Raw genomic sequence first — 27,063 nt, forward strand, 5'->3', positions numbered from 1 at the left:
CAGTGGCGGACTGGGTGAGGGGACGAGATGAGGAGCAAGGGGCAGTGGACCAGTGACTGGCTGGGCAGAGATCAGGACATGGATCTGGAGCAGGCCTGGGCACAGCACTGGATTAGAAACCTGGGGAAAGAGCTAGTGGGAATGGAGAAATGAAATGAGATGACAGACTGAGGAATGAAGGAGAGAAATGGGACTGGGCTGGGCAAGACTGGAAAGGCCAGAAGCTGGAACTGGAAATTTAAAGGGAGAAGAATGGAACTAAGTGGGTAAGGAGACAGGGACCACATCAGCAGCCTGGAGTGTGGAGCTTCAACGTGACAAAATAGGGACAGCAGAACTGGAACAAGGGGCCAGGTAGGGGTTGAGGCGAGATCAAAACAGGGGCAGGTTGGAAGGGATGGGGACAAGAGTCCATGCCCAGGAAAGCGCACTCCACTCTAGGGCACAGAAAGCAACCCAGCATCCCAGTCTCATGGGTCCTATGCTCTCAGCCACCACCTGCATAGCCAGCTGGGGAAGCGTCTCCTTCCCCTCAGTGCTGCTCCACTGTCACTGGATACACCGTCACTCGCTCCAGGAGCTCAAGGGGCTCTATGTAACAGGTTTAAAGGGTCTAACCCCACGATTATCAGCCTGGAGTCTTGCAACAGAGCCTGGTTTTCTCAGCTGGTGTTTAGGTAACTAAGTAAATAAAATGTTCTTAAAACACCGGGGAAACATCATGCTCAAAATGCCTGTGCAAGCTCCATTACACCTCCTTGTGCAGTTGAGCTGTGATTTAATCTTTAGTCACATGAGCAGACGCCATCCTTTCTTCAGGATCCCCAGCTCATTCAGTGCAGAGGACAGGTGCACTGAAGATGACTGGAAGAGGTCTTGACTTGTCTCCCAAACCGCAGCTTTATTTGCTCCAGGCTTTGGAAGATGTGTAGAGAATAAGGCAGAGATTGCAGAAAGGATGGACTTCCTTCACCATGCAGCCTATGTCATTCCGGACAATCAGGATCTCCCCCCAGTGTCTGCTGTAAGTGTCCTATGCAGTGCAAGTCCAGACCCTTAAGCCAAACCTTTCCTGTCACATGCTCTCCATTTCCTGGCTGCCTGACTTGGTACCCTGGGGCCTGAACTACAGAAGTGCCCAGGCATCCATAGCTACAACATCCCAAGTACTACAATGGCCAAGTACTCAGGTTTTCATAAGCCCATATTGGGCACTTAATATTCCTGACTTGGGTCTCTCACTATTTCTATTGTTGAAAAACATAGGAGGTCCAATCCACAGACTAGGATTTCAGCATGCTAGGTGCTTAGCATCTGTGTCCACGTCACCACCTATAATGGGGAAGTTCCCACACTTTTCAGGGGGGAAGAGGGTGAAAACAAACCCACTGGTAAAGTGCTGGAATACTGTAGCACAGAAGAGCCCAAAGAAATCATTCAGTCTTCAGAACAAGGTAATTGCCAGCAGTGAACAGGCCTTGGAGCCACTGAACAAAGGGAAAATAAAATACTGAATAGGTGCTCAACAGGTGAGCCCAATCCTGGGTACTAGGTGAGCCAAGGGGTGTGGTGGGAGAAAATATTACAGTAGTCCATCATCAGGGACTATATTCAAACGCATAAGCAGACATGAGCCAAAGCCAGCTTGTCCAACAGACTAAATTCTGGCCTTCCCTAGCTAAGCACTTAGTGTTGTACCCTCAGTAATGTTCTTTTAACAGGGGGGGAAGGGTATGAGCGTACTTGTTACAAAGGGATGCCTGAGGCCATCTGCAGTTGGCAAGGCTCTGCAATGCTGGAGTCCGGCTACAAGGTTCTCACCAGGCGCAGGGGCTACTTGCTGAGACCCCCCGCTGTCAGAAAGCCATATGCTCTAAAGCAGGCATCTGTACAATCAAACCCCAAGCTCATGCCTTACAGGACAAGTGGCACAAAAGGGCATAGGAAGAGAGGACAGGAGTAGCAGGAGTACTGTCAGTGAGAGCTCTTCATTATAAGGCTCACATCTTCATAACCTTGAAATTTTACCTCTCCTGCCCTCGCGGAACTATGGGTTTTTCTTGAGCAGGGCATATTTCTGAACAGAGAATAAAGGCATTGTGAGCATAAAGGGAGATGGATACCAAAGGATTCTCCCTGCCAGTCCTGAAACCACCTAGCCCCACCTGTGAAATACTACACACAGAATTAGGGGGGAACTTTTCTTCCTAGTTACTTTAGTTTTGTTTTAGCAGCATCACTTCCTGAGGCTCAAGACTGACATCTACCGGCTGCTGGAAGCAGGTGCAGAACGATATCCAGCTGTCCACGAGGCCTGAACAGGTCAAGATGGGTGAACTCCTGTGCCTGCTGAAGTTGATAATGATTAGGCTGCTGGTGTGTTGAGACTGACACCATCGCATCCATCAATTCAGTTTCTTTCTTCCTTTATACGCCCTCATCTATGGACCTATTGAATGTCTCTGGTCATAGATGTCAAACTCTGTGGGGCAAGGATGGTGTGTACAGTCAGTGTTCATACAGTGCTTGGGGCACTGGTCCATGTCTGGGCTCCTAGCCATCAGAGCCATACAAACGTACAATAACTGAAAGCACACGGAGTTTCACCATGGACTCCAACGGTGCCAGGTTTTTGCTTGTTACAGTTAATGGGATGCAATGGCAGAGAAGCGAAGGTCAGTAGCTAGATGTCCAGAGGTGCGAGCTCAAAGCTTTGCCCTGGGCTTGTGCCAAAGGCTGCCTCCAGTCAGCCCAGCTGTAAATGGTACCTCATTTGAATCAGAGGGTGAAGGCAACTGGGCATGATAGAAAAGGGCTTGCATTACCTTAAAGTCCAGAATGCTTCTGTCACCTCCTACCGTATCTCCACTAGAGGGCTCTGCCAAGCAGAACTATGCCTGCAAAATGAGCCCAAAGTGCATCTTGCCCACTGTTTATGATCTAGAAGCACTCCCTGCAGGAGTGCCAGTTGATAAGACTGGAAGATGTTCACTACTTTGCAAGTCTTGGGGTCCCAGGGGACATAATTCAAGATATCCTGGGCAGGAAAGGGAAGCAAGTCATAATGCGAGCCTTTATGCCAGGAAGAAGTTTAAGGGACAGGGAACTACTGGGGGAAATAGGAAGGTGGCAGAGTACAGAGGAGGCAGAGGGTGTTGGCTGAGCCCAGGCAGGGTGCGGGCAGGAAAGCAGAGCAAGCTGAGTAAATTAGAAAGGGCAGCAGCCCAGGTCATCAGGAGAGAGGACAAGAGCTTAATGAGAAGACAAAGGACACTGGGGGGATTCAAGGCAGGGAGGGAGAAAAAAAATAGATGGCTAGGGAGAGCCTGACTGGCAATTAACTTGAACGGGCCACAATTAATTTACAGATAATTGACTTGCTACACTGGACTGGGGGCGGATGGCCACCCCAAGGGAAACAGTACCACATTTCCTCTCTCATGCTTCACAGGTACTTGAAGCAGGACAATGGACTGGTACTTCTGTAGGATCCCAGGACAAAAAGGCTTTTTTCCCCCAGAAAAAAAGTTATGCTTGTTTACAGCCCAAGTTGGGCAACTCATGGGAGCCATTCACTCGAAATGAACAGTTCAAAGCATTACCAGTAAAGTAACAAAGGTCCCTGCACCAGTACAGGCTGAGGGCTGGCTGGGCAGCAGCTCTGCAGAAAAAGACCTGGGGGTGACAGTGTACAATAAAATGGATATCACTCAGCAGTGTGCCCTTGTTGCCAAGAAGGCTAACAGTAAAGTGGGCTGCACTGGTAGAAGCGCTGCTAGCAAACCAAGGAAAGTAATGATTATTCCCCTCTATTCAGCACTGATGAGACCACATCTGGACTACTGTGTTCAGTTTTGGGCCCCCACTACAAAAATGATATGGACAAATTGGAGAGAGTCCAGCAGAGGGTGACAAAAATGGTTTGGGGGCTGGGGGACATGACTTCTGAGGAAAGGCTAAGGGAACTGGGCTTATTTGGTCTGGAAAAGAGGAGACTGAGAGGGAACTTGATAGCAGTTTTCAACTCCCTGAAGGGGGGTGCGAAAGAGGATGGAGAGAGACTGCTCTTAGTGGTGGCAGGTGACAGAACAAGGAGCAATGGTCTCAAGTTGCAGCAAAGGAAGTTTAGGTTAGATATTAGGAAGAATTTTCTCACTAGGAGGGTAGTAAAACACTGGAACTGGTTACCCAGAGAGGTGGTGGAAGCTCCACTCTTGGAGGTTTTCAAAACCCAGCTAGACAAAGCTTTGGCTGGGATGATCTAGTTGGGGCTGGTCCTGCTTTGAGCAGGGGCTTGGATTAGATGCGACTTCCTGAGGTCCCTCCCAACCCTCATTTTCTATGGTTCTAGGAGTGTGCTCACAGCAAAACCAGAAGTCACCACACCCTGCTGTACCTATGACAGACTACACCACTGGGCCTCATTCAGTCTCAACTCTGAAGACAGAAGCAGGCTCATTAAAGTCAACAGGACAACTCACATGCATTAGCACCAGAGTTTTAGGGATGTCATACAGCAGAGAACTCAGTAAGGTGGCACAGGGGCCCACACTGGAACAACAACAATTATATATGGGAAAGGGAGGCAGTAAAAAGCTACTGGCCCCACTAGGGACAAGCCTGGAGTTCTACAACCTGAATTAGAGCAGAAATCAAATGATCTACTTCCCTCTTCTGATCTGAAGAGGACCATTACAAAGAAATAGCCTAATGATGAGCTTAGTTAGATTGCAAATGGGAGACTTACCTTTTTCTCTCACATACCACTTGCCCCTAAATAAGTCACACACCTTGTCTGGGCAAGGCAGAATGAAAAAAAAAAAAAAAAAAAAGATTTTTTCCAGAGTCGCAGCCAAACACCGACTTTTGGAGCAGTGGCAAGGCCTACTCCGCACCTGGCACACCCTGCCTTTCCTGCTTAGGTAAAACCTTGCTAACCCGCTGCTACTGAGCTGTCAGCTCTGATGCTGAACAGTGGACTCCGTCTTCTATAAAAGTAGTGTCAATGCTGCCGTTACAACTATATTCTAGGTACCAGGAATAAAAGTTCCCTTGGAAGCACGCTTGGGTACCTTCTGCCTTAAGCTGCTTTACACGGTCGCTGGGTCTAACTGCTGTATCTGACTTTCCATTTCAGTAGTACATGAAGCAATTCTGTACTTCGAAAGAGTTTCAGAATCAACTTTCAATTATTTGCTTACCACCTTGAACAAATGCACTATACAAATTTTTGAAACTGTGCTGCCGTTCAGTGGTGAATCTAGTTATTGCAGCTACTTCCATTAAGAAAGCAGCCATTCAATTCATGCAGACAAGTTTCTTCCTGGGACTTTTTGTTTTTCATCTGACAAAAAAGGTCACGCGGAAACTAGTGCATTCACCAGGGCCCTTGTTAGAGCTACACAAGAACAGAGAAAAAAAAGATCAAACAGTCCTGAATGTTTTTTTCTTCAATGTAATTGGCTGCCCAAAGCATCATCTTCCTCAAGTTCAACCATCACCTGATGTTGCAGCCCTGTTTCTAGCCTGTATATGCTCTTCTAAACTTAGGATGGGATTTCCCCAAGCATTAACTGGTGCAGCCTCCAGTATGGACACAATTACCCCAGCACAGCTTACTTGCTTACTGCGGAGCAGCTGCGCTGGAATAAGCACTGGTGCACTGATCAGCTCTTTGGTGGTGGTGAAGTTAAAAGCAGTAGAAGTAGAAGAGTTCAGATGAGCCCCTCTGATCCTTAATGAGACAGTCATCACAGGCAAGTCTGAAAATCTCACTCCTGTGTGTCCCACTCCTCTGTGTTTCCATCAAGTCTGGTCTACAGGGGTAGTAGAGTAGGAACTGCTGCTCTTAATGAGCTTACAAGGATTTATCTAAAAGCACTGCTCTGAATTTACACCACTGCAAATGAAAATTCACTCAGGCTTTAAGGCTCCAAGTCAGCAAGATGCCTGGACACTGGCCTGAGTGAATGTTGCTTAGTCCAAGCCCATCAGCCCAAACTACATTTGATCTTAGCCAAAAGGACACATGGCTAGTCTCACTGCAATCACATTCTTAAAGTTTGGCATGTGCCTCTGTTCCTTGCAAAACTAGGGCATAAGGACCAAGATAAAGATGCTTATCTTGCTGGGATCCTATGACCCCAGCTGACTTCCTGCCCTTTGGGCAGGGGGCTGGACTCGATCTCCCGAGGTCCCTTCCAGCCCTAATGTCTATGAAATCTATGAATGAACAGAAAGCTCTAGCCTCAACAGGTCCTTTTGCTGCTTCACTAGAAGTGACCAAATAAAACCCCCGTGTAGATGAAGTTATAGCAGGACATCTTATTCTAGTTGAGAAAGCAAAGTTAGCTGTTCCATTGCAAGTGAACTGGGGTTCAAAGCACCTTAAGTTTCAAAATACAGGACACACACACAACCCAGCTACCCAAAATAGATAGTTTGGTATAACTTTTCCAGTTGGAACCAGAAGCTCAGAAGGGCTTTTTTAAACCAGAGAGACTACCTGGAATCATTTTGATAGCTGTGTTCACATCCTTCCACTTGTGGACCACGTCAAACTTCCAGTCCAGTATGAAATTCCCATTGTCTGTCACTACAGGGCCCTAGGGAAAAGGTTGCATTAGTTAGGGTTACCGTACATCCAGGTTTTCCTGGACAAGTCCTCTTTTTTGGCCCCTCCTGCTGCATTGGGGCAGGTTTTTTAAATGCATGTCAAATTTCTGGGATTTCTTCTCCCGGTCCATTTTCAGCATGGCCACCCTTACATAGAACTACAGTTCCCAGAATACCTAGCACAGTACATGCATGATCAGGAGCTCAGTTCCTGATATTGCTTTGCTCCTCCCGTAGGAGCAGGGGGAGGGTGATCAGAGGCAGCAGGGAGAACAGAGTGAGGGGCACCGGCGGGGGGGACAGGGTATTGCTGTTTGGGAATAAGGTGCAATGGCAGGGCTGGGGTCAGTAGGTCAGGAGTGAGGGGCAGCAGCAGGGCTGGGGGGGCTGTGAGGGGCAACAAAATGGGCAGGGGTAGGGCATCAGCATTTTCAAGAAGAGGAGGAAGGATCCAGGCAACTATAGGCCAGTCAGTCTCACCTCCATCCTTGACAAAGTCTTTGAAAAGATTATTAAGGCTCATATATGTGAGAGCCCAGCAGGAAAAATTATGCTGAGGGGAAACGAGCGCAGGTTCGTAGCAGGTAGATCATGCCCGACTAATCTAGTCTCTTTTTATGACCAGGTTACAAAAACACCTGGACACAGGAGTAGGGGTTGATATCATTTACTTAGACTTCAGTAATGCCTTTGATACGGTATCCCACCCCATACTGGTAAACAAGCTAAGAGGCAGTGACTTGGATGATTACACAGTCCAGGGGGTGGCAAATTGGCTAGAGGGTCATACCCAGAGAGTGGTAGTGGATGGGTAGGTATCGACCTGGAAGGGCGTGGGTAGTGGGGTCCTGCAGGGCTCGGTCCTTGGACCAATAGTCTTCAATGTCTTCATCAGTGACTTGGACAAGGACGTGAAGTGTACTTTGTCCAAGTTTGCAGATGACACAAAACTGCGGGGAGAAGTGGACACACTGGAGGGCAGGGAACAACTACAGGCAGACCTGGACAGGTTGGACAAATGGGCAGAAAACAATAGAATGCAATTTAACAAGGAGAAATGTAAAGTGCTGCACCTAGGGAGGAAAAATGTGCAGCACACCTCCTGCCTAGGAAATGACTTGCTTGGTAGCACAGAAGCAGAAAGGGATCTCAGAGTCCTAGTGGACTCCAAGATGAACATGAGTCGTCAGTATGATGAAGTCAACAGAAAAGCTAACTGCACTTTATCGTGCATCAGCAGATGCCTGACAAACAAAACCAAGGAGATGATACTTCCCCTCTATCGGGCACTGGTCAGGCCACAGTTGAAGTACTGCATCCAGTTTTGGGCACCACACTTCAAGAGGGATGTGGATAACCTAGAGAGGGTCCAGAGAAGGGCCACTCATATGGTTAAGGGCTTGCATGCCAAGCCCTACGAGGAGATACTAGGGCACCTGGACCTCTTCAGCCTCTGCAAGAGAAGTTTAAGAGGCGACCTTGTGGCTGCCTATAAATTCATCATGGGGGCAGAGAAGGGAATTGGTGAGGCTCTGCTCACCAAGGCACCCCTGGGAGTTATAACAAATAATGGCCATACGCTAGCAGAGATCAGATTTAGACTGGACATTAGGAGGAACTTCTTCACAGTTAGAGTGGCCAAATGCTGGAACGGGCTCCCAAGGGAGGTGGTGCTGTCCCCTACCCTGGGGGTCTTCAAGGGGAGGTTGGATGGGCATCTGGCTGGGGTCATCAGACCCCAGCATTCCTTCCTGCCCAGGGCAGGGGGTCCAACTCGATGATCTATTGAGGTCCCTTCTGACCCTAGCATCTATGAATCTATAAGCATGTCACTTGCTCCCCCACCATCATATTCCCTCTTTCCCCCCTTCACAGACATCTTCTTTTTTGGACCTGGAAATAAGGTAACCCTGCCATTAGTTAACCTTTCAGTGTCTTTTACATCCAGGTGTAAAGTGAGCTGCCCACACAGCTTTCCACTGAAAACAAAAACTTCCTGTGGGACATTAAAGTAAAGAAAGCAGCTATTATACAAATCTGTTCTTAAGCTGCTCATTATGCACAAGAATTATATTCAGTGTACAAAATGGCACATGAATCTAATACAATGTGCATGTGTATCTGCATTTGGTGCACTGTGCCTTCTACCCCTCAAAATCCGACTGGGAGGCAAGCAAGTAAATACACCTGGAAACTGAATCTGCTCCCACTAGACTTCTCTCTCAGCTTTTGTGGTGCAAAAGAAGCTGTTAATGCAGGGCTTTCAGTTAATACCCTGCACATCCTATACAGAGAGGGAAAGGCACAGCTGATTAATTATCCAATTTAAGTTTGACAAAGGGAGTCCCTTTGCATAGACTAAAACTTTTTGATCATCTTAAAGCTGATTTGGGCAGTGAATCAAAAAACCTCCCTCCCACCCAGCATGTAGCAATGCCAGTTTGCTGAAAAAATGCAAAGGGCTGCCCTCCAGGAAGGGCTGGATCCAGGATCCAAAGACTATCCCTGCCCCACTAAAGCCAAAGGACTTGCCCAGCACTCCCTCAGGCTCCGAGGAAGTCATCAAGTCCCTTCCTGGAGGGAAAGTTGGTGGGAGCTCTAGGATGCGAGACCCAAAGGCAACATGAGCATATCAGAGTTTGGACTGGGGTTTTGCTGGTTGCAAATGCATGGGCTGGGATATCGGATGCAGGCTGCAATAAGCTGGAAGCAGAGAAAGGCAGGGGAACAAGTGAGCATGGCCCCAAAGGGAACCATTCTTCCTGGGCATAGGTTGCTGGAGGAACAGCACAGGAGATTCAAAAGCAACCAAGACACCAGCTACTTGTTTCTACTGTATTTAGGGAAACAAACAAGGCTGCACCAAAAACACACCCAATTTTTATCCTCAACTCCTCATGAGAAGGGAAGTAATCCAAGAAGACCTTGAATTATGCCAACTGCTTTGGGACAAAGGGTGAAACAGAGCACTTTGTTAGGCAACACTTGCTCCTTTCAATCCTCAGTTATCACCTGAGGAGGTATGTCTACACTGTAGGGAAAAAAGCCTGTTAACCCAAGTCATTCAACTCAGGTTATAACACAGCAGCAGCAAGAAGAAGCCAGTCTGGATTTTGATTGGTGTTAGCAGCTCAAATTCAAATCCAGGGAAGCCTGGGGTTGAACCTGAACTGCTGACTCCAGTCAAGAACAGGTCTTTGGTTTCACCTTTCTTGTCCGGTATAGACATACCCTAATTCTGACAAAATGCCTGAGAAAATAGGGGTAAGTATTTAATTGATAAGGCAGTTAGGTCACAAAGAAGATAAAATATTTTCTTAGGATTGAACAGTTGATTCACTACCACAGTCAGCATGGAAACACAAGAGGTTCTGGCTCCCAGCCACTTGGAAAAAGAGATTATATACAGCAGGAAGCCATGGCAGTGAAGTCCTCCCCAAGTTCCTAAAACTGAAGGGATGAAAATGAGTCTAGTATTCCCAGAGTACTGCTCTCCCTCAGATTGCTACCGATTCTGAGAAAGCTACAGTGTGCACCTGTTACAGAGAAAAGCTGCGAAACTCCTTATGGATAAGAGTCCTATAGACCTGAATATTTACTTTTATTGATGTCTTGCAAGGATACCTGAATATTAAATGAAAAATCTAGCATTCAGCATGTTTTGTGAAGAGTGGTATGAAAATCTAACCATGGGTCCATATGCAAAGGGAAGTCGTACAGTAAAATCTGTATCAGACCATTTCTAAAAAGAGTTATTGTATTATATGGAAATGACCATCTGTATTGCAGGAAAATTTGGCTATACCAAGACTCTGGATGGTCTGAAAAAAGTAACTATAAAGCACTGGGTGAGTCTTTCAAGAACAGCTCTGGATAAGGGTTTTGCAGTGTTATGTTACTGTTAGAGATATTCAGCATGAAGTTTAGACAACTGAAAACTGTCTGAACATTGTGGTAGATAGAATATCTGAGCAAAAAAAAAAAAAAGGTTGATTGTAACAAAATGCTTCACACTCCTTCTCAATACACTGCTTTGAAATAACGGTGAGAAGTCACTGGTTTCCAGAGACACAGATTGTGAAGATTACTTCCCCAAGCCATGTTTCTCACAGATACTGGAGATAAACAAGACCTTACTGTGCCTAGGAAGGATGGTGAACCCAAACACGCCTAGAATAGGGCACGAATCCACACGTAGGCATATGCGTGTTCACATACACCCCCATCCACCAGCCCCCATAGAAAAGAAGAAGCCACCTTTTGGCATCTTAAGCACTATGATCATAAGGGACTGCACCTGATGACCCAAGAGGTCCCTTCCAGCCCTATGCTCCTGTTTCACCACACCCAGAACAAACTCACTGCTGAGAGAGCAGCTGGATAGAGACTTTTGTCTATACTTACTGCTTTGCTAACTGCCATCCTCAGCTCAGCAACACCACCAAACTTCTTTTCCAGGGCCCTGGTGACTGGCACATAGGCCATTGGGATGACTTCGATGGGGATTCCCTTCTTCCACCGCTCTCCAAGGTTCTTGGAATCTTTTCTAGGTGGAGACAGTTGGACACAGGATTAGTCCATCACCATATATTTAATGTCAGACTGGGTTTCACTACACATTAACACAGTAAGGCAGCTCCTCTCGGAGAAATTCATGCTGGCAGGGCCAGCTCAGTTAAGTCCTCAGAAAGCCACCAGTTTGAAATACTTGGGCAAAAATCTCTCTCCTTAATTTTCAAGGGTCCTACAGATTTAAGCAGAAGAGGGCAATTAACCCAACAGAAAGGTAATAACTAGCCACGTCAGAAAAAAGGGCACATCAGCCATCTACGTGAACTTGCAAAGACATGGGGGATGGTGAATTTTGAGGTGAGAGTGCTGCATAATTTGGGGGTTCTGGAGTTTTGCAATTAAAACCCAAGCCAAATTCAACTCACAATGTCACTGAGTCAAGGGGCAACCTCCCAATGACCACAGAAGCAGAACCATGAGACTACTCAACGAACAGGCTCACTGAATTTGACTATGGCTGAACTTGACCCTCTGTCTCCACCTTGTAGGGATAAAATCCAGCACATTTCACCTGTAGTCTGCAATAACAATGAAGCATTTGGCATAGCCTGCAACAATCTTCTCCTGTGTCAGACAGCCTCTGAAAGCAAAGTGAGAAAACAAACACATTAAATTGGACCTTGTCATGGCTGGATGGCTGAAATAAAAAAAAACAGCTCCCCAGAATACGAGACAAGATGAGTTAAGCTCCTTGATCCAATGCAAATTCAAGTGCTTCTGAAAATTAGCAGACCAACAGCCCCGTACCATGAGGTTGGGGGGAGGGAGGCTCATAGCTCATTTCCAACATAGGAGACAGTCTCTGTCAATTCATGCAGGGGCAAAGACACCACAGACAGACGACTGTCCTTCCTCATTCTGTAGGTAGTCTGACCAGGTGTAGGGTAAGAAACAATACTGGAATAGGACAGAGGAACCTTCATGGCTAAACCTGCCACAAGGGAGGACCTGGACTGGGAATTTTCAGGCCAGCTTGCAGAGGCACTTAAGGCAAGGGTTGTTATGGGTGATTTAAATTACCCGGACATCCTCTGGGAGGAACAGTCAGCCAGGTCGGACCGTTCCAGGAGGTTCCTGGCCGAGATACAGGACCTCCACTTAATTCAGGGGGTGCAGAGTTCACCAGAGGCAATGAATGCCCTGTTGGACCTGGTCCTGGCCACAAGCAACAACCTCGTAAGGGGCTTCCAGGTTCTTGACCACCTGGGTGATAGCGATCATCGCTTGCTGGAATTCACCATCCAGCACAGGCTGTCAAGGGCCTGCAGCAAGGCGGTAGCCCTAGACTTCAAGAGGGCCAACTTCAACAAGTTGAGATTAGTAGGAGGGGCGCTGGGGTTCTCAACAGCAGGGAAACTCTTTGAGAAGATCATCAAGGAGAACATCTGCAATGGGCAACCAGCACGGTTTCATTAGGGGCAGGTCATGTCAGACCAACCTGATTGCCTTTTATGATCAGGTCACAAAAGCATTGGATGCAGGTGTCGCCGTGGATGTAGTCTTTCTAGACTTCAGCCAGGCCTTTGACACCGTCTCCCACCCCATCCTCATTAAAAAACTAGGCAACTGTGGCACTAATGCCTACATAGTCAGATGGATAGCAGATTGGCTCAAGGGTTGTTCTCAAGAGTCATATTCAACCTGGGGGGAAGTTGGCAGTGGAGTCCCCCAGGGCTCGGTCCTTGGGCCCGTGCTGTTCAATTTCTTTATCAGTGATTTGGACAACGGGGTGAAAAGCAACCTGCTTAAATTTGCTGATGATATCAAAATTTCGGGTGAGGTGAGCATGCTAGTAGGGAAGGAAAGACTGCAGCAAGACCTGGATAGGTTACAGGGGTGGGCTAACAAAAACAGGATGCGTTTCAAGTGCAGGGTGCTGCACTTAGGCAGTAGTAACCAGCAGCACACTTATAAGATGCAAAACTCCCTTCTTGGGAGCACGGAGGCAGAAAGGGATCTTGGAGTCATTACTGACTCCAAGACGAACATGGGCTGACAATGTGAGGTCACAGTTGGCAGGGCTAACCGGACCTTGTCGTGCATTCACAGACGCATCTCAAGCAGGGCCAAGGAGGTGATCCTCCCCCTCTGTGAAAGCACTGGTCAGGCCGCAGCTGGAGTACTGTGTCCAGTTCTGGGCACCACACTTCAGCAGAGATGTGGACAACATGGAGAAGGTCCAGAGGAGGCCACCCACATGATCTGGGGACAACAGGGCAGACCCTACAATGAGAGACTGTGGGACCTGAACCTGTTCAGCCTTCACAAGAGAAGGCTGAGGGGGGATCTGGTGACCATCTATAAACTCACTAGGGGGGACCAGAAGGGTTTGGGAGAGACCTTGTTTCCCCTAGTGCCCCCTAGCATAGCAAGGAATAACAGCCACAAGTTGTTGGAAAGGAGGTTTAGATTAGGCATCCATAAGAACTACTTCCCGGTCAGGGTGGCTAGGAGCTGGAACCAACTTCCAAGAGAAGTGGTGCTGGCTCCTACCCTGGGGGTCTTTAAGAAGAGGCTTGATGCCTACCTGGCTGGAGTCATTTGAGCCCAGTTTTTCTCCCGCCCAGGCAGGGGGTCAGACTTGAAGATCTACAAGGTCCCTTCAGACCCACTTCTATGATAACAGGGCCTATGAGCCTGAGACCCTGCACAAGCAGGGAATTCACAGTGAACTTATTCCCAATGGCCCTGCACTGAGTGAGAAATCCACACTAACTGCAAGGAAGTCACGACTCATAGCAATTGCTGCCAGTATTGCTGGCCACCAGCCCTACTCCTTGTCCCACTTTCTGCTTCCACCTTGTCTATTTTGATTCTCAGCTCCCTGGGCAGGAACCTAATTTTCACACAGGCCCTTGCACAGCAGGCCATAGTTTCAATTTAAGCCACTCAAGGCAACCACACCAGACCCCTTTCCAGTATAAAAATTGTATTTCTTGAAGCTGCTGGATTTCATTATTGCTCTGCCCACATACTGGATGGCTTTGCTTACCCACCACCTTTGATAAGATTGAGGTCAGAGTCCACTTCATCAGCTCCGTCGATGGCAACATCAAGCTGTGAGAAGAGAGAATGTGGCTTGAAAACTTTGGGGAATAAATCGGACCTTCTCAAGAGCTGGCACAAAGCAGGCACCTGCTGTTTGTGCAGCTGTGCAGGGAGTCACAGAGCACATACCGGCTATGAGGTCCTTGCATCTTGCCATATGGGAAGGGTCCAACTGTGACAGGTGGTCAGACACTACATGGAGCCCACACAGCACCCCACATGCCAGTGTCTTCATAACCCAAACTCACACACCCATTGCTGCTTTCCAGATGTTTAGGCAGTGCTCTGAGAACTGGCTTTGAGAACAACAGTGCAACTGAATACAAGGTGGCTTGATACAAGCATCTGGGTATGTAATTACACAGACACACACCCACAGAAAACCCACGGGCCATCTCGAAGTCCATCTGTAATCTCTTCCACTCCCAAACAGACCACCTCGAGCATCTAATCCTCTTCAATCTGAACACTGGTCAGGCTGGGTCAGCACCTGAGGGGAAGTCTCCAAGGGGAAATAATCCAGGGACCACCACAGAAAAGGGGTGGCAACTCTGCAACTGGCATTTTTCCTTCCTGCTCAGAACTGCACCAATGGCACAGCCTCAGGGCAGAGGGTTTTGTGGTGGACGATGTATCAGGATTTGGAGACGGGCCACTGAAACTCCTACCTGCCACTGAAGAGCCCTCACAGGATGAGCTGCTAATCCGAAATCCTGGCCAAAGTCCTGCATGGAGCATCACCTTTATATAAGGCCAACACTTGGGAAACTGGGGGGAAGGAACAGCCTGGCTGGACTCAGCCAGTGCACGCTTCCTGCCACTGAGACAGCCAAGCCTGCTCCCAGACTGCACACCTCCACCTACTCCATCTGTCTGTGCTCAAGGGCCATCAGATGGGGCATGGTTCAGAGATGCGAGCAAACTAGGATTAAGGAAAACCCATCTCTTTGTATTGGGCCTGCAATCACAGCACAAGCTCTTGTCCCCATGGGACAAAGGAGAGTGCTTTGTCCCAATATACCATCCTGGCCCTACATACACCAAAACATTGTCACTGGAGGCCAATCAGATAGAGATGAGATCTCATTTCCAGTTCCCTTACCTCCGGGTGTCTGTCCAGGTCACTTAGGGTTAAACCACTCTGCAGGATCAACTGCCGTGCCTAGACAGTGAAGACATAACAAGTGCTGTTTACTTCCATATGCATGCTCTCTCCTAGGACCTGCACCAAGGGCACAGATCAGCTTTGTGCTGTTGTTCTTCCAACTCCAGAGAATTCCCTCTCCCCATTGTGAGCTTCCCAAAGCACACACTGTCCTGAAGCAGGAGCAGCACAGCAAGGACATGCCTTTCCTAGGCAGAGCTGCAGTGTTCCCACCACTACTCTGAATTCAAGTGGTCCTGTCTATAGAGAAACTGTGTTTGGAGTCCTGGGTCCTACTCTTGACTGCACAACCATAGTTCCCACTGGCTTTCAGGGGAAAAGGGCAGATGGGAGGGTCTCTTGCTTCTCCAAGGTCAAGGGAAGAAACTGAGCTCCTAGGCTCCATCCTGGCATCTTCCACCAACTAGCCATGCTACCCTGGACAAGTCACATACCCGCTTGGCTTCACTCAGCCCTTCTTGGTAACAGGAGGGTAGTGATAGCCACCCCACACAAATGCTGATGAGCTTAACAGTTAGGAAGTATCTTTTGTTATCACATGGAAATTTTCCCTTTTAGCACAGAAACTGCAAAGGATAAAACAAAAGGTTCTTTGACACGCATTAAAAAGCTCTCTAGATTTTGTTATTCCCTGCATTGGGGTCCCTATCCACCCTCTGATAATGGTTTCTTGCCCCCTCTAAAACATTGAGTCTGTTATTGTCTTTAAGTGGATCTCAAACTTTTTAGACTCCAGACACCCATCCATAACTTTTTTTGAATTTAGCAGCCCCCCAGTTCAAAAACCCAATTTCACACATTTTTTTACTATAATAAATAATTGAGCAAGTCTTCCATTGCAAAGGACTCAGAACAACTACAACAGGTCAGAATATTTTTTAAGCCACGGACTCCTGTTAAAATCTCTATGTTTACTCTTGTGAATCACACGTAGGTGTTTACGCACCTAACAGTGCAAATATGACAAATGACAGAACAAGGAGCAATGGCTTCAAGTTGCAGCAAAGGAAATTTAGGTCGGATATTAAGAAAAACTCTCTCACTTGGAGGGTGGGGAAGCACTGGAACAGGTTTCATAGTTTCATAGTAGCTAGGGTCAGAAGGGACCTGAACAGATCATCTAGCCTGACCCCCTGCCACAAATGAATGCTAGGTTCACAAGACCCCAGGAAGGTGATCAAACAAACTCCTCGTGAATCTACCCAAGGTAGGGGTGAGGACCACCACTTCCCTTGGAAGTTGGTTCCAGATTTTGGCCACCCTAACTGTAAAAAATTGCCTTCTGATCACTAACGTAAACTTATTCTCTCTCCATCAGCTTATTACCATTGTTCCTCATCACTCCAGGTGGTGCTGGGGAAAAAAGGGCTGTATCTATTTGCTGATGATCTCCCCTGATGGGTTTGTAGGCAGCCACCAGGTCCCCCCTCAGCCTCCTCTTGCTGAGGCTGAACAGGTTTGGGTCCCTCAGTCTCTCCTTGTAGGGCCTGTCCTGCTGCCCTCTCACCAAGCCGGTGGCCCTCCTCTGGACCCTCTCCAGGCTGGCCACATCCTTTTGAAGCGCGGCGCCCAGTACTGGACACAGTACTCCAACTGCAGCCTGACCAGTGTCAGAGAGGGGGAGGATCACCTCTCTGGACCTGCTTGAGATGCATCTGTGGATGCATGACAAGGTATGGCTGGCCTTGCTTGCTACGGTCTGGCATTGGCGGCTCATGTTCATCTTGGAGTCAAGATCCCTTTCTACCTCTATGCTTTCAAGAAGGGAGCCCCCCAGCCTGTACGTATGCTGTGGTTTCCTTCTCCCAAGGTGCAGGACCCTGAATTTGTCTACGTTGAACCCCATCCTGTTCTCATCTGCCCACTTTTGTAGTCTGTCTAAATCTATTTGCAGCCTCTCTCCCCCTTCAAGTGTGCCCACCTTGCCCCACATCTTAGTGACATCAGCAAACTTAGACAGCGTGCTTTCCACCCCCTCATCCAAGTCGCTGATGAAGATGTTGAACAGTGCGGGCCCGAGGACCTGGATAAGTGGTGGAATCTCCATCCTTGGAGGTTTTTAAGGCCCAGCTCAACAAAGTCCTAGCTGGAATGAGCTAGTTGGGGTGGTCCTGCTTTGAGCAGGGGAGGGTTGGACTAGATGACCTCCTAAGGTCCCTTCCAACTCTAATTTTCTATGAAAAATTGTGCATCGCCCTTAAAAGGATCCCACAATACCCCACAATGCTGCAGCTGAGAATCACTGCCCTAAGTAACTTGCATTACCCAAAACAAATTCACTCTTATTGTTAACTCTGTTCAAGTCAAAAGTTCCTGCACCACTTTTGGGAATGCTATAAAACCAGGGTGTGACACTACAAAATAATCTGGTCCTTGATTTACAAGCTGCTGCTGACAAGTTAGGTCCCTGATTATTTTCTCTTGTGCTGTAGTTGTGAAAAGGCTGGTTCACGTGCAGTGAGAGGTGACTCAAATCATTTCTAGGGCAGTGGTGTTTTCTTTTCCATTCCATTCTAGATCAGACCTGGGCAGGCTTTGAGTCAGCACAGAGCCATTTAAGTCAATGGAGTGACATTAGTTCCCATCAGCTGATTATTTGCCATGCAGGCAGGTCTCCATTGCTACAGCGCTGTACTCCCGATGATGAGATGGGGAAGCTGTTTCAAACAAGTGGGTCTGTAGACTCAATAAACAAATGCATGACTAAGAGGAAAAGCAGCTGTAACCACATGGCACTTGCTCAAATCTAGAGGATCAGAATGAAAAGACTTTCCCTGCAGGTACCAAAAGAAGCTTCCTGATGTGCCACAAAACCAGACGAAACTACCCAACAGCTGCAGTCTCACCGCTGGCCTGGCTCTGCAGCTGTTTAATTAGGTGGAAGCCCAGAGCAGCTCTCAGTAGATGGAGACCTGCAGATTGTTGCCAGGAAACAGTCCAGTTGCTAAGTTATAAGCTCTCAGTGGATACCTAGATGGATCAACACACACATACACACCTCTAGAGCAAAGCGGCAGATACATTCAGCCCAGTCTCTGTCTTGTTCCAACAAGTGTTAACTCCAACAGGTGTTAACAGCTGTTACGTGACTTAAACTGGTGTTGGAGAAAGGGAGTGAAATGGGCCCACTGACACCGACTCCTTTGCCAAGGACCTCAAACAGTCCTTTATAATGTGCGAAGTGGGAAGGAGGTGCTGCTGTCAGATCTGGAGCCTAACGCTCACTTTGCACAGGTGTACAGGACAGAGAAACTTGCTAGACAGCAGAGTATCTTTTCACTTGCCTCTAGAAAGTTTCAAACCACAGACCTAATGCGAGATTTGACATCCACCTCGTCACCAACCCAAAATGTAGGTGAGTCAGCACGCTGTCCGCTCTACTGAGCAGAATACATCCAGCTCCTAATAATCAAAAGGTGATAATTCTCTAAAAGATAAGTTTTGCTCTATCTATGCAGCCATATACTCTTCTGCTTTACCTCTCTTCTGCGAGTTACCCCCCCACCTCCCATGCAATATGGCTGGAGTCGGACATCATCCTGAAGCAATCTTTTTTAGGAACAGGTGCAGAGGGATTGGGGAGGAGGACAACTGGAGGGAGATGGAAGAGGGAAGAAGGGCAGGCAGGAAGCAGTTGCATCCCTTCCTTTTTCTTCATTTCTTCACTCAAGCCATCTTCTTCCGTTTGACTTCTAGTCAGGAAACAGAAGTACAAGCTCTGTATTTATAAATAAAACTTTAACACTTACACTTAACGTTTAGAGGCCTCAGTTGAGAGGCAAAGGGTGGGGAAAGAGGCACAGAGGGGTGACATGACTTGCCCCAGGTCACCCAGCAGTTCAGTGGCAGAGCTGGGCACCAAACCCAAGTCTCCAGACACTAATGCCAGAACCTTTCCCCAGATCTTTTTAATACTACAAATGTATCACCTGCCATGTGGATCCAGTGCAAAAGAAAAGCCCATGTTAGGAGACAAAGCCTCTTACTTCAAAACACTCTGCCAAGCTGCAGGACTGAACTAAGCGAACCAGCTTCTGTTCAAGTGGAACAAGGAATTACTTTGTTCCAGGTCAACCCCATGTCAGGAGGCCAGCTAATAAATGCAACCTGTAATTCTCTTTATTTAAAGCAGTTGCACAGTCCAGTTGTTCCCTTGAACATACTCGGCACTAAATTACAGTACAAATGTTTGATGTGGCTCATGACTAGGGAAGAGAAGACCGAGAACAGCAGAGGGAGAAACACGTTTCTTGCGATTGTGAGGGACCCTTGCTCCTTGCGAACAGAAAGCCAAGATTTCATCATTGTAACTTCCAAGGTTAAACACAAACCACAACCTCTCAAAGCTATGCTTCAGACCCAGAAGCTGCAGAAAGTTCCACGCAATCATTTTAAATAAACTGTCACTGCTGAGAAATAGTATGACTGATGCCAGGAACCTTTTACCTGTTTTTTTCTCCGTTAATTCACAGACAGGGAAGACAAATATCAAGGGTAGCATTTTAAGAAAAATTGCAATCATTGTCAATTTAAAAATAAAACAATGCCAGCCTGATTTTTTGCAACACACTTGCATTCTCTGTCACACCCAATATTTTTTCAATTTGTTCTTACCTTCTGCATTTAGCAGCAACTGCAAATCACCAATTTCTCTATATGTTGTCATTATTCATAATACAGCAGCTAGATTGTACCCCCACTGTGCCAAACACTGAATAAAAGCCTAGCCAGATCGTCTCTGCCCCCCAGAAGCAAACAAAATGTACAGGTAGGCACAGGGTAGGATGACAGGCAGCAAGGGATGCAGTAACTTGTTAGCAGCTACAGAGCAGATCAATGGCAGAACCAGCAATAAAAATACAGATCTCCTTATTCCCAGCCCACCAGCCTATCCACAAGGCCACGCACGTTCTGCTGACAGCCCGTGCCTTTCCTGAACCAGAGATATGCCTGATAACACAAAGGAGATGGAGGGGAAGCGCTATGCCCATTCTACACTGTATTTCTTTTTCACTGGCAAGGAAACCAAGGCACAGAGAGCAACAACAACTACAACTAGCTCTGTGCTGTTGCAGCAAATTTCTCTTCGCTCTGAAACACCAAGCTCAGTTATGCAGCTGGCCAGAAGTATATTCCCTGTAGACAACTGCACAGCAAAAGAAAGATTAAGCCGATTTCTCCTGAGGAATTCCATGTACCAGCCAACTACATGCACTCCTCTTTCTTCCTGAAAGCATTTGATCTGGCCTGGGCTTGTGCAGGACAACTGTTACAGCATCTAGGGCTCCAGAGCCTGCTACAATCAATAAGGACCTGACCTAGAGGAAAGGTTCCCAATGCAACAATATTTTCAGTACTTCTGTGCAACACAGCTGAACAGATCTGTCTTGCTCTTCCACCCAGGGACATACTGGTTGCCAAATTTGGGGATCAGGTTGGTACAGACTGCGTGGGTGTGTCGGTTACTGCAGGGACAGACTGCCTGCCTCCATAGCATAGGGCATGGTCCTTTTTCTAGGATCTTCTGAACACATATCAACTATTTCCCTGCTGTTGCAGTGGTGAGGCATTTGCAATGACCTTGTCTCCCTGACTTTACCTGGGGCATGTTATAGAGCAAGGGTGACAAAAATACAGCCCGTGAAACCACACCATTCAGACCCCAGCGCTGGCCTGGTCTCGAGCTGATGCACACATGGTGAGCGCGAGACCAGCTCTTTCCACTGGGCCAAGGACATGAGCCTCATGCGGTGCCTGCTCCAGGACCTGCCCTGCACACAGCAGCCACGTGGGCCAGTTCAGGATGGTCTACAACATGCTGAATCCAATGTCCACTCTGGGACACGAGCTACACAGTACCCACTCCAGCCAGTCTAGGGCAGGCGATGTGCAGTGCAGTCCTATACCCCACATGCCAGATCCAGCACCTGCTCTGGCCAGTCCAGGACTGTGCTGCATATGGTGCCCACTCTAGCCAGTCTGCAACCTCTGTTACAGGCAGCACTTGCAAGGAGTTGGGAAGGGGGAAGTCCATGGGCCCAATCTAGCCTGTAGACTGATCCCATGCCACACATCTGACCCATGGGTAGTGTTTTGGGGAGTGGGGAGTGATTGTTCGTCTGGTGATTTGGGGGGTCCTTTGGTTCATGACTGCCTGTGAACATGGGGCAGAACACAGGGGCCTTTCCTGCTGTGTTCCCATCTACGTGGCAACCCTTGAATTACAAATTTTTGAAACTTAAAACATAAACCTCCCCAAAGCTGCACAGGTTTCTACTGTGAATAGAGATTTGTGACAATAAACACCACTCCACCTGTACATCATGGTTAGCCATTCACATGATCACCTGCCAAAGCTGTGCTTTATTCATGAGCCAAGACACAGGATCAGCTGATTCAGAAAATGCCCTGGTACCACCTCCCACCTAACTGGCGATGCGGGAGTCTTATCTGCTGCAAAGGGAGAAAGTGCTTTTACCTGAAAGGATGTAGGGACACAAATAACATTCAGGTTTTCTTGTTGAACTCTTTCAGCTGTAGGAAGAAGCAGACACATCAGGCTTCTCAACAAACTTTCACAATCAAGGAAAAGATTTCATTTTAAGAAACACTAACTCAAGACCAGCCTGACAATTACCTGCAAAGGAATAAGCCAGGCACCAATTGCTTCCAAGTGCCAGCCACCCTGTGCTGGGTACCCCACAGCTTTTATTGACAATATCTAAACACTGTCTCAGCTAATGACCCATCTCATCCCAGAGCAGTAAAATAGCAAGAGCTATGTCCTGTCAGCAAAGAACAACTCATCACTGGAGGAATGAAACCCCATGTCAGACCAATTCTGCTGCCCTCCTTGTCAATAGAGGAGCTGTTGGCAAGTAATAGCAGCTGATTAGTTTGTCACTTCAGGGCACCCTAGTCATATATAATAAAAACATTTAAATCCATGGCAAGGAATAGTTAATGGAACAAAATCCTGCATTGCCTTTATGAGATAGGAAATGTTCCACTCCTCTGGTTAACTTCAAAAAATTAGCCGTCTATTATTAAGATAATTAATTGCTTGATAATATTTTGCCCATAATTCAAGTGTAGGCAAATCCAATGGTCCAACTGAGTGAGGGCAGTTCACTGCTACCTTACGGAACCAGGGAGGGAATTGGCATTTCAAGATCACCAGCAAGATTTTCTGGTGGCAAAAGTCACGAGGCCTGGAGGCTTTCATCCTACTGTTACAGTCATTCAGCAAAGCACTGCGCTGTGGGCCCCAGTGCTCAGACAGAAGGTGGGAAGGTACATGCAAACAGGAAAATCAATAACCCTTTATTTGTGGATCAGTGACCTAGATTATATCTGAATTGGAGTAATCTGTCTTCAGCAAAAAAAGCGGGAAGCAGAGCTTCCAGTTCTGAAAACATTTTGCAGGTAAAACATTCAAATACATAAACCATATGCCCTGGAGCCAACTAAGTGCAAACAAAGCCCAGGGTGTGTGCAACCAACAGCACTGCAAGTCATCAGGGCACATGCGAGATCTCAAAGCAGGACTGGACTGATGTAATATCCTAAACGCCCCACGTTGAATAGAGGGAGCCCTCTACAAACAACTCTCTTTAGCCAACAGTCCTAGTTCCCAACTGCGAATCGTTCTGCTTTGTATCAGAAGACAGTTAAGCAGAACTGATTGTCCAGGGTCTCCATAAAAGCAGCACTTGGCTGAAAACTTTGTTTGCATGTCCTTCCTTCAAGAACACTTGGATCTGGACTCAGCTCAGTAGTGGCAGATGATAGGACAAGAAGCAATGGTCTCAAGTTGCAGCAGAAGAAGTTTAGGTTGGATATTAGGAAAAACTCTCTCACTAGGAGGGTGGCGAAGCACTGGAACGGCCTGCCTAGACAGAGTTGGTGGAGGTTTTCAAGACCCAGCTAGATAAAGCCTCGGCTGGGATGATCTAGCTGGGGTGATCTAGCTGGGGCTGGTCTTGCTTTGAGCAGGGGGCTGGACTAGATGTGACCTCCTGAGATCCCTTCCAGCCCTCATTTTCTATCATTCTGTGATACAGCACTGGGCCAACACATGGCACTTTCTGGGAAAAACCTTGTCCTAATTGACACCTGATGCAATCTGTGTAACTGCAGAGTATATAAATTACCAGATGGCTTGTTTCAAATACTTAAAGTACTGATAAGAGTTACCTCATTAGGCCACTCCATATCATTAGTAAGAAGCTGAGGAGCATCAACATTGCCCAAATGGGTAAAGCTGAAGCAGAAAAGCTAAGGGAGTAATTCAAAGCCACACACAGTGACAGAGCTAGACGTAAACTTTGGGAGGTTTGAACTCCAAACTTGGGCACAGGTTAATTGATCACACCGCCTGGCTGCATGGGCAGGACAGGTGATACACTCATGCTTAACCATAATTAACAAAGCACCAGGTCAAGTAACATGTCAGCTTAATACCTTGTGATTGATCTTACTAGAGACCAAAATAAAAGGCCAGTTTTCCACCTTCAGCTTCAAGACACCAGCCGGCCTCAAACACAAGAAAGCAGTTTGTTGAGAAGGCAGCAAGTAATTAACCTTGTCCAAATCTGGGTTTCATTACCAAGGGCTGCCAGACAAAAGGATATTACTAATGCTACAGCAAGTGAAGGTTCGTACCATACCTAGTCGATGCACAGCATGAACAATGGTCGAGCCACTCCCAATTCCAAGGACTTGATTGTTCTGGAGATGAGGAAAAAAACAGAAGAATGTTTTTATAACACCCGGCCTGTCACCAAAAGCAAAGAACATATACACAGGAACCTGATTCAGCAATGCAACTGGACTGCTTATTTCAGGTACAGAAAGAAAAATACTGCTCCTATGGGCATTTGAGGTATGGCCTGCTTTGCCATTCTAAGTATCTTACCATATTGCAAGGGGCTGGTGCTAATTATATCTCGCTAAGGTCTGGTTTTCAAAGGTACTGAGCACATAAAGCTACCATTGGTTTCAAATGGACTTTCAGGCATCCACACTTCTAAGTAATCATCAGCCCCACCGCCTCCAAGAGAAATCAGAAGCATCCTACTTAGGCCACTTCAGAACACAGCTAATGCTTGAACTAGGTATGAAATGGTGAGCTCTGAACATAGGATTTGTCTTGTGCCAGAGGCTTATCACAGCACAGACTACAGTAGGGTTGAGGATGTCTATTCCTACAACACTTGTGGGAACTCCAAGTTCATGCAGGCTTGCTCTTAAACCAGGGGTGTACAAAATGCAACCCAGGGACCGGATGCGGTCCACCAGGCCATTCTATCTGGCCCACGGGGCCCCTAAAAAATTCAGGGAATTAATATTACTCTGCCTGTCATGCAGCCCTCAATGGCTTGCCGAAACTCAGTAAGCGGCCCTCTGCCCAAAATAATTGCTCACCCCAGTCTTAAACAGTCCACTGTTCAACACTGAGTTTTTCTAAAGCATCTCTTTCTAAAACCAGCAACTCAGTTTACTGGTGAGTACAGTTCACTGCTTCCTTGGAAAACTCAAACGGAGGCATCTTTTCCCTCACCCCCACTGCAGAAACACTGCAGGTCTTCCAGATGCCCATTATTTTGCAGGAGAATCAGTGTCTATGTACAGGAGGAGGTTCAAACAAGCACCCCATGAAGCCACATGGTAAAGCACCACTTCCACAAACAATATTGTTAGTGAACAGCACTGTAGCAGTAACTCTGTTATCCAAAGCAAGAACTGCATGAGCACTCCCTGGAAGATAACAGCAAATCAAAAGGAAAGCCTGCTGGCTCTGTAGAAAATACAGTGCACCCTGGGCCCTTCTCATGCACTTAAAATGCAGTTCAGTCTTGCATCACAGATTGTCAGAGCCATGTTTAAACTGTTCCAAAGCCCTGCCCTTTCAAGGGTGGGAGCCTGCTCAGGACAATGATCAACACACAGTGTGCTATCCACACTGTGGTTGGGCACACGTGTATGTATGTTAACAAGCTAGAAGGAAGGAAGGAAGGATTTAGTGCATGTTAACTGCTCCACAGTAACTAGTTCATGTGTCTACTCTATTCCTAAGCAAGTCAAAGCTAAGCTGCAGGAATTCAGTAGCTGTTTCACATGCTCTCTCTATCCCATGGTAAGTAAAACTATAAACCAGGACACTATACCCCTAAATTAAACAACTGACACATGGCAAGTCTCTCCCCCATGTCAGTACAATATCATTTGTTGCTTGATCCAGACTTTCAATGCAGAAACGTATTAATTAAATGTGCAGCGAACTGCTATGTCACAACCAGGACCCACAATGCTGTATTCTTTGCAGTGTAGAGACACTTTACTAGGTAGCTAAACTTGATCAGAATTCACTTTGGCTCATGCATACACCTGTGCATTTTGTACATAAGCAAATTCCTTGGTGAAAATACAAGGCTTAAATTCACTTAAGAAGCAAAGCATTACCAAAAAAAAAAAAAAATCACAAGACAATAAAGTTTAATCTTGGCCTTACAGGTTCACTCCTGGCATATAATTCTACGTACATGCATTATTTAATGTAATAGCAAGGTTCTTTGCTGTTAAATGGTGCATCAAGCTGCCCTGCTGTGCCCAACGATCCAACCAAAGCTGGCAGGGACTGCGTGAAGCTGCCTTCAGTCCGCTCTTTTCCAGGCAGAACAACACAGACCCTGGTTGGGAAAGCAGAGGGGACAGCAGGGCACACCCCCAAAGAGTTAAAAGTTTAACTTGTCAGTAATGCCAGTAAGGAAGTTTTTGTTAAACTTTCTGAACATGGCATAAGACTGGGACCTGCCAACTTTACCTCAGGGCCCCCCTTCCCCACTGAGACCCACCTCGGGAGAAGCCCAGGTCAGTGGATCATGCCTGTATATTTATTCCCTGTGGTCCCAGGGACGGCACAGCAAAATGAACAGAGCCATGTGTGTTGGCTCCGCTTGCAAAGTGAGACAACAAAGCCACAAGCCTCCAAACAGAGGACAAGGTTTAAAAGTCAGAAAGAAGAACAAATAGACAAAAGGAGACACAGGGAGAGACTTTTTTTTACCTCAGATGTTATCTCCACATTTGGTAACAGATTGCTACAGAGAAAAAGGTCTTGCATCCCCCCCCCCGCCACCATACAAGGCTGAAGGGAGCCGCAACAATTCAGGCAAGAAGGCCTGTTTAGATGTGATCTAGATTAGGACCAAGTCTTCCCCATTGAAGAAGTGTCCGACAGTGAGAAAACTAGCATGCGTTACCCAGCTCCATGTAAAATCCCAGTGCAGACAAGGCTGAAGCATTTAATTGAGGGCATGGACAAGCACACCAATAGCAGTCACGCTGGGGTCAGGCCAGACAGGCCTGCAGCTTTCCCAGGGGACAGCTGACGCAGCAGGTAGGTGTTATCGCGCCACACACCTAGAAAGCAGGGGAGCGGGTCCCAATTATCAGGCAGTATCGGGTAAAATTATCCTGGGATGGACATGGACAAAGCTGACAGTGGTGAAACTTCTAGGCATGTTCATATTAGCACAAGTGGGTCCCAAACTCAAGCTGGGACCTCCAGGTACTGGCAGGGTGAAAAAAAAAATAATAAGCAAGCATGAGAAGAGAGGACAAAGGGTGCGGATGAGTTTGGGGAGTCTTCTGGCTGCTCA

The 27,063-nt window shown here is 47.2% G+C and overlaps 1 protein-coding gene across 1 annotated transcript in view; it reads right to left on the minus strand.

Annotated features, from left to right (window-relative positions):
* RPIA (ribose 5-phosphate isomerase A) overlaps nt 1-27,063 on the minus strand; it is a 29,754-nt gene that overhangs the window by 1,954 nt on the left and 737 nt on the right. The window contains exons 2-8 of the mRNA XM_090035317.1: nt 24,070-24,130; nt 21,879-21,934; nt 15,338-15,397; nt 14,180-14,244; nt 11,699-11,767; nt 11,020-11,161; nt 6,506-6,605 (exon numbers count right to left, since the gene is read on the minus strand). Coding sequence (XP_089891443.1) covers nt 6,506-6,605; nt 11,020-11,161; nt 11,699-11,767; nt 14,180-14,244; nt 15,338-15,397; nt 21,879-21,934; nt 24,070-24,130 — 553 coding nt within the window. The remainder of the gene's footprint in view (nt 1-6,505; nt 6,606-11,019; nt 11,162-11,698; nt 11,768-14,179; nt 14,245-15,337; nt 15,398-21,878; nt 21,935-24,069; nt 24,131-27,063) is intronic.

The sequence above is a fragment of the Crocodylus siamensis genome, chromosome 2, assembly GCF_052110815.1.
Source record: "Crocodylus siamensis isolate JL-2025a chromosome 2, ASM5211081v1, whole genome shotgun sequence".
Lineage (NCBI taxonomy): Eukaryota > Metazoa > Chordata > Crocodylia > Crocodylidae > Crocodylus > Crocodylus siamensis.